Raw genomic sequence first — 8,852 nt, 5'->3', positions numbered from 1 at the left:
TAATAATAATAATAATATTATTATTATTATTATTATTACTATTATTAATGATAGTATGATGTAGGCCTATGTATGATTTTTTGTCAACAACAAAAGTGATGGCTGCCTGAATTCTATAAAATCATTTATAGCTGAAGACTGAACAGTAAACACAAATATTGAAATCCATCCAGCATTAGGTGTGTCAAGTATATTGCGTATAGGCAGAATCTATCTCAATATAACAAAGGGGGATTAGCTATTTGACAACAGAGGAATAAGAAAAACAAATTTCATAAATTTCCCAGACGTCTAATAAAACCGTACGCAACAGCTAAATGATTATAGTCAAAAATACGAAAAGGTGTGTAAAGAAATACGCGGGAATTAACAATGCTTACTACTTTTTTGTAAGAAAAAAAGGGCCCAGATAATATTACAATAATCAGAAGATTACAACACATTTTGAAGGTAAATATTTCATGTAAATTCACTGCTCGCTTTGCCAGAGCTTCGGTCTGAACGACATTCAGTCTAGGTAGCCACGAATACTGTAATGTACAATATGTAGCAACAAACTTTGGCAAGCCTCTACTACAAACTTTCAATTAAGAAAAGTGAACTATCATAAGTTCTGAGATTCGATTAAAAGGAAAAGAAACGACACCCCATAACAGTTGTGCTGCAAAAGCTTTACAATGAATCAATGAAAAAAAGGAAGTTCTCAGCTATGAACTTGAAGCAACGGTATCATGAGTCCCACATTCGGCAAATTACTACACGTCAAGTAGCATATGCGAGTTGCGATTGCCTCCGTCGATTTAAAATCAACAATATGCACATACGACAAAATCACAGTGCACAGAAACCACGCAACTAATCCAAGCTCGACATATAAATTTCTACACGCAAGCAATTATCAAACTCGAACATGTGTGTGACTCGGCCCAGGTAGCTGACACAGCGAGGAGTTATCCGCGTGCGTGCGTGCGTGCGCGTGCGTGCTCGCGACGGATGCACGCGGCAGCGGCGACGATGCGCACAGTGACGGCCGTGTGTGGTCTGTCAATCCATCACTCACGCCATCGCCGCGCCAGCATGTAATTTGGCATCGTTATGACTAGAGCACGGCTATCATTACATCATCGTTAGCCGGCCGCCGACACGCACGTCATGATTACGCGATGATCGTCTTGTTCGAATGCTTATCAAAAATCGCCCCGTCCACGGGTAAATAAAATCATCAGCCACGCGTAAATTGGCGGGAGACCGGTAAACGGGCGTAATGCGGCGACGCGCGCTCGCGAAACAACGCGACGCGAAGAAATTGCACGTACGCGTACAACGTAGCAATTAACGTTGACAATCATGGCGATAAATAACGCTTAATGCAGGATGATCATTAAACTGAGCGCTACTTAATTAAATAGTTGCGAACATCGGCGATAGACTGCCATCGGGATGCGTTGTCACTTTGCGATGGGAGGTGGGAGTTGTGCGTGTCCACAACAGCATGGAGGCTTTTGTGCACCGTAGACCGGTAATGGACGCAAATCCTGCGCGCCATCGCAAACGACACCGCCATGTTGTTATTATCGCGCCGAAACTTCCCACAGAATCCTCGCTACGCGCTCAGCTCACGACTGCCACCTTCGCGGCGTCCTTTACCCGCTCCGCCGTGAAACCGCTCACCTGTTAATTCATGCTACCTCGTCAATTCTCCCGGTAACCCGTCTTTAAATGCTTCTAAATTGCGAGCGACGAAAAGTCCCGCACGAACTAGTTGTTAGAGCGCGGGCTATATACCTCGGTGATTATTTCTGCCTATATAGCTTTTGACCCCGCGATCGCCGTGGTGAGTATTTTGCTCTCGTAATTTCGAACCCGTCGAGTCGAGATCCGGCGGGTCATGGGAAAGCACAGCGACAATCAAACGGCCCGGCCCGACCCCGGCGCATGTCGGCTGCCCGGAGCACGAGCACACCCCGCATGCCGACACGTGACGACCATGAGTGAGAGCGAGGCGACCGAGGAGAGGCGGTAAGTGACAAGCGTCCTAATATAGCAGGCGGGAGGAAAACCCAGCAGACGACTCGCTCTTCTCTTAGGCACGAGCTGATGCTGCAGCAAGCGCTGCATTAGCAGACACGTGGTTTCTTCGTGTACAAACATTCGAGCATCCACAATGCAACATTTTCTATTATGGACTCTTGATTTTACCTATATGCATGCGATTTAGTAACAATATAACGACAACTCCGCGTACGAGGGACAAACATTCAACCGATATCGGATCATCGTAGATAACGGTTACGGCCGTCGGGTGGACCGTGCGCGCGACAACATAAAAATTAAATATTCGTTTGCTGAAAATTAAAACCGTATTCCTTGCGCCCATGAGTTTGAGTCCCGGGTTCGTAGTTTACCTTGAACCGCTTTGCGACGAACATCTGAACATCCCCCGCACACAAAAAAGAGGGCGAGCGAAAGAAAAGGGGTTCTCTTGGTGAGGCTTTATGCGTCGACAAAGCGGGTCACGAATGAACGTTAAGGTATCTCGGCGCGAGAATAAAACCCCAAATGCCTTTTGACAGCCGCTGCGCGGGCCCAACAAGTGCAGCATTGTTCCTGTGGTAACGCACGCAGCACACTCCAGCTAACGCAAACACCGCCATTCTTGCGCTGTTACAATAATCCCCAATCATTTTCCTCCGACATGCTACTCAAGCCATTCTGCACGCCGCGGCTGCCCTCCTCACTTGCTAGCGAGAAAGAGAGAAAGAAAGAGAGAGAGGGGGGTTTTTATAGAGGTTGGACACCGGACAACCACGGAAGCAATTTGTAGTTGCCCGAGAGAAAATCCAGTCGTCACGGACGACCGGACGACTGTTAAAATTGAGCCCTGGTGAACATTACTCCAATTATGCTTAACAATTTGACTATAAGTGTGACTAGGATTTGATTATTCAACCACATATCACCTCAAATATAGCACTATTGTTCAACATGTGCAAAACATTAAAAGTCCGAAAAGATGTTCTCTAAACTATGCTATGGGATATGCTATAATACTGTATAAGCCACAAATGCCATAGACACAATATGTGACTACTTCTAATAGTAAAAGTGCATACCGGAGCCTGTCTGTGACCTGATCAGGGTGTCCTTGCCATTCAGTAAATGTGGAATACTCTGGGCCTGCACAGATGTCAGCTTTGTCAACTTCATCTCCTTCTCAAGGTGAGATACCTGCATAATACATTAAAGCAGAAATAAGCCACACTAGTCAATATATTGAATAAGTATATATATTAAACGTTCTTTGCATGAATAATCTCCAAATATTACCTATGCATTAATTGGCCAATCAATATATTAAGTAGATTTGTGAATGAACAGGAATAGTTTAAAAAAAATTGAAAATTCAAGATTCTGAAATAATATATTATGAAAATGTTCATACTCCAATCTATAATGAGGCAATATAAGCACATTATACGTAGCTGTGCATACATATATACACATATTATAGATACTTGTATGGAATTTAATCAATGGATGTAATCAATGGATAAAATCTCACCAAAAATGGATGAAGTCCTAAATTGTGGAAAGAGTCAGATGAGAAGACAGCTTCAACATTTTTGTTTACAGCTGTTCTACAAACAAGAGACAAGAGATCAGTGGTGAATTTACATAAAGACAAGAGCTGCAGAGCGTCTGGGCTCATCTGAGGTCTGTTGCTACGGTTATAAACGTAACATTTAAGTTGTGCGTAGTGACACCTTTGTTAGGCGCAGATATGCAGATACGCAGTTGCGTACACATCATTTCAGCAACCTTCTGCATTCTGCATAACTCCCAAATCCCATTGGTTGATACAAATCGCGTGCCTGAAACTAATGTTTTATGGTGCATTGTGATCCTAACCCTATTAAAACAAAAACAAAACAAGGTAGGCCAGTGATTAGTGGACCGAATAGGCTCAACTTAACATACACATTTGCGTCTATATTGGTGCCAAAATTTGATGAGAAAATTAAGTCTGGGAAATCCACAGCCTCACTCCTGGGTAATTATTTGAGTGCTAGTGACTATTCCAACTATTCATAATGTACACTACAGAATCTCATATATAACTCATCTCATTATTAGCATGCCTATACATGGTGAGACATAGAGAGGGCTGCGATTCTATTCGCTGGGGCGCATTTTCCGCCATTCCGCGTCATGTCGATGCGTTGCGTGGCGCCATGTTAGCGATAAAAGCCTATACTTTTACACGCTTCCTACCATGCTCGCAACATATGTATAAAAATTTGCCGAATTTTAGGCTCGAAATTACTTACCTGATGACGTTTATGAGTAGAGACAGGAGATGGTTGCAAAGCGCAAGGCGCGAGCGTGATGGGAAGATGTGCGAGAGGAGTTATAATGACTGCAAACACTGCCATTTTATTGGCTATAATGTTATAGCACGGCGATTTCCTGACTGCCTTTACTCTTTAAACATTGTTGTTTCGCCTTTTTTTATGTGCTATGGTGAACAATAGCCCATAAGGTGAGACAAAAGCCAAACTCAAGTATCGGCAGCAGCGCTCTATAATAGACATCCTCATGGGCCAATCAATGGTTCACAGCAGAACATGGACAGCATGTCTAACAATCGATTATTAACTTTCGACTGATATGATTTTGCTACGTATAATGTGCTTTACACCCACCATCAAGTTGAGCGATGCTGTGTACTGGTGACGTCATTATTCTGTATTACGACATAATATGCATTGTCCAATCAATCGGGTGGCTATGTATACCCGACATTGCATGCCAGTCACATATACCTGCTTTGCCGCGAGACTTACGACAAACGCGTATAAGTCAATTTTATTACTATTCGTCCAATAGGGCTCCTCGGCTTTGCAGTTCAAACACATGCACGCGAACAGAAAGCTTTTGTAGTTTATACATAGTACAAGAATCAAGCGTTTATCACACACTTTTAGATAAGCTAAAAACGTCCAAGAGTTTATATATATATAATATATATATATTTATATATCTATATTATAAGAAAGGAGAGGCCGATTTTCTGACGCAGTAACCTTTGCCGCGGTGAGCATCAAGAGCCACCGATCTCAGTGTATAGCCCGTGTGTCAAACACCAACATAGGCTTATCCATATTTGTTAAATCCACCCATATTTACCTCCGCGCAACGGAGTTTCAGGGAGGTAATGTGATGCCTCTCGTGTGATGTGTTCGTGTGTGTGTGTAGCCAGCGAGCCAGCAGCGATCGATTCAGCACCAGCTCGCCTTAGGGCGTCGAGTCAGCAGCAGCTCGCTCACTTGCGCGCAACAATCAATATTTCAGCGATTCTACTACTACAAGCTAGAACTACTAGAAACTGCAACTAAAACTGAAACTAGAGTCAGCGAGCGGGCGGCGCGATCGATAGCGCGGCGAGTCAGCAGCAGCCACCAGTGAGCAGCGAGGCAGCAGCAGGCGAGTCAGTCAGCAGCCGCCACCAGCGAGCACATACATGTTACATGCTCGCGGAGGTATGCACTCTCCGTCAGTGCCCTCTGTCTAGTTGTAGATATAATGACGATAAATAGGCCTTAATACGGGTGATAATTTTAGCAGTGGGAACTGATGTCAGAAAAGTAGAACAGCCGAATTCCCGCGAATGTAGCCATCTAGCGGACAAAAGTCCAAACTTTGTTAATACCAGGTTTTAAACTATGCCAAATTTATACATTTTTTTTATTATGCACTCAGTTGCCAGTCGAGTCTCAAAAGCAGCACAACACACACGTTTAGTGGTTCATTCTCGTTAATTTGTATTTTTTAAATTGTAATTTGACTGTGTATACATTCGGATATAATGTAAAACATGTTATAAAGAATTAAGTTTGTTAAAATCAGGTGCTATTCATTTTTTTGAGAATGTCATTCAACTGGACCTCATTGGTGCAGAACTCTGCCAAATTAACCAACTAATTTGGTTAAAATGAGGTGATATCCTTACGTTTGGAGAAATATTTACTTTCTTAAATTTGCTCATTATTTTACAATGAAAGTGGCCCTGAACTGATACCATGCTATATTGACGGGTTTAGTTTATTTACCTATGTATTTAGTTTAATTTAGTTTTCATGTATTATTTTGATGTAAAGCGAATCCCAATGATAAGAGAGACACGTGACAGATGTCGCCAATTGTGTATTTAAAAGGTGAGACAAGGCTTGCAAAGCCAGAGAGGCATATTCATAATAACTTGGCACAATTTCATAACAATGTTGTATATCCAGAAGCTTTGACTAAACAGAATCATAGAATCGTTCGAACTGTTTTTGTCAGAATATTGCCTAATTATTGTTTGTTTCTCTGTTTGAGTCCCGTAGATTGAGTCCGTGTAGCTGGATAGTGTTTGGATTGTGAATCCAGTACGCTTCTCTTTCCTTTCTGATGGGGATCGTATGAGTGAAGGGGGGGGGGTGAAAATATTTTAGAATTCCGAAAGTACATGTGGCTGAATTTGCTCTTAAAAGTTGTTCCTAAGCGTTTTCCCCGTGCAACGCCAGGTACCAGGCTAGTATTTATATATACATATACATATATAACTTCGCAATGGAGCAGAAAGCGGTGTTTCGTATTCATATGATAGCTTTATGAGCGTAATAAGCAATATATTTACATGTAAGACTTCAAGTATAAGGTAGGCCTAAGCATTAAAGTTTTTAATATTTAAGCAACATTGTAGTTTTTAAATGTTGTCCAGAATACAAAAGTATTCACTGATCATGTGAAATTTATATCAGCCTTAGGTCAACTACCCAGCTAAGATTTCCTGTTAGTCTAGCTTTAAAGAAACCTGTCAAGAAGTTCAGTGTCGTTAATCAGGAATTCAATATCCTTTGTAGCATGTGTTAATTTTAATTCCCAATTGTTTAGATTTCATATACGTTGCCGAAAATCCACAGAAACAACAGTAGACGTTCATACTGCGCCAGCTAAACCTCCTATGAGGAAAATTGAATTCCTAACACCAAAACAACTCAAATCTTCTTATTGTGCCGACAAAGAACAATTAAGCCTCTACAAACCAATTACCAAGATAAGACTCCTGTATCGCAGAATTTCACGTATTTCAGTACTTAATCTCAACCGAATAATGCCCTGGTTGCATCTGAAACAATAATATCTGCGTGCAGATCTCTCTACGTATAGGAGCTGTCCATGGGACCTCGACGAAAGCAGCAAATCTGAACTGATTTAGAGTTTATTGACGAATTTTCACACACTAAGCCTATTGACTTTTGCCCACACAGCCACACAAAGACATTGCTAACAAGCAGAGAGCATCTGCGAACTCTAACTAGCCGCGCTGCGGAAAAATCACAGCAAAAAGCATGACCGGCATAATTAATTCTCCATGAGAAGATTATGTGCCACACTTTCGACAGTCGGAAACTCGGAAAGTAGACTTATTTGTCATGCTTACTTTGAAAACATAATGGAGATAGGCATGTGCTCTGGCATTAATTTTCAGAGGACATCATCTGTACATACACTGCTGCACAGTTTTCCAAAATACAGGTTGTGAAAAAATATCTGTGAAAATAGCAGCATAATTTCACTATCTGTAAAACAATTTGGGCCATGAAACATGTAGTGATATCATATTCATGTTCCAAAATCTTAACTAAACAACACAATTTAATAGGTAACAGTAAATAATTACAGAGAACTTCACAACAGTTGATTTATCCATCTGAATGCGATAACCATATATACTACTAGAGTTGTGTAACGCAACTACTAGAGTTGTATTTTTCATGCAAGGTGGATAGGTCAATTGCTTAATTGTAATAATTTGTGATAAATGGTTTGTTGTTACCTTGCTTTTTCACTTTTTTTCTTCTCTCCACCCATTACTGCTCCTGGGACCAGCCACAAGAATGGCTAAAACAATGTATAAAAATAATAAATATGTAAAAATATTATCAGTCACAATATATATATATTATATAGTAATAGTATATAGTATATATAGTATATATATATATATACGATGATAGTGTGATACTGGCCGTATTTGATACTATTTTGCGGGAAAAAAGCTCTAACCCAAACCGACTACCATTAATTAGGGGTATTTATCGAAATTATGCAGATTATGAATTCATAGGCACAGATCAACATCTGGCTACCAGATGGAAAGCTTTATTCTTTCCGTACTGCACCTCATATTTAGGGTGTATTAATCAGCCAACAAACTGATGTTAATCGGCATTTTATAGCTCTCAAGGACCTGGAACACGTTCGTATACGGACGAGTCACACCCGAGGCTATGGACGCATATATATAGCAGCAGGTGCAACATCGGATCTAGTGGCCGACACTCTATGGGGTGTCCTTCATCGCGACCCTAATCCGGACTGATGTTGCATCGGTGACGGCACACCGATACACTGAGGTTCCAATTATCGACCATCACACATCATCACACATTGGACGATGACGAAACATATCATGAAATGGCCCCACGCTACAAAAAAAAATCCATAAAAATAACCTATGAGGTCAATAACTAGGGTTGATGACGACTAGCTCCTACCCCCTCTACCCCGTCACTGTCAGGTCGAGTTTATTCAATGCTCAAACCGATTTGAATTTTCTTGATTTAGCATGACGAAACCCCAATCTGTTACACGATATCAAGATCCTACAATACCATCCTACACTACATTTAAATGAACTGCTATTTTATAGAATTCAGGCAGCCCTCACTTTTGTTATTAACATAAAATCATACATACATCATACTATCACTAATAATAATAATAATAATAAAAATAACAATAAT

The 8,852-nt window shown here is 41.1% G+C and overlaps 1 protein-coding gene across 1 annotated transcript in view; it reads right to left on the bottom strand.

The window, feature by feature from the left end:
- The window catches only part of LOC106806761 (probable ATP-dependent RNA helicase DDX31), a 139,054-nt gene that overhangs the window by 111,723 nt on the left and 18,479 nt on the right, over window positions 1–8,852 (bottom strand). The window contains exon 5 of the mRNA XM_014808822.1: window positions 7,883–7,947. Coding sequence (XP_014664308.1) covers window positions 7,883–7,947 — 65 coding nt within the window. The remainder of the gene's footprint in view (window positions 1–7,882; window positions 7,948–8,852) is intronic.

This window comes from Priapulus caudatus, unplaced genomic scaffold (genome assembly GCF_000485595.1).
Source record: "Priapulus caudatus unplaced genomic scaffold, Priapulus_caudatus-5.0.1 Scaffold178, whole genome shotgun sequence".
NCBI lineage: Eukaryota > Metazoa > Priapulida > Priapulimorpha > Priapulimorphida > Priapulidae > Priapulus > Priapulus caudatus.
The sequence above is the reverse complement of the archived record's forward strand: the minus strand, read 5'-3'. Positions and strand labels throughout refer to the sequence as shown.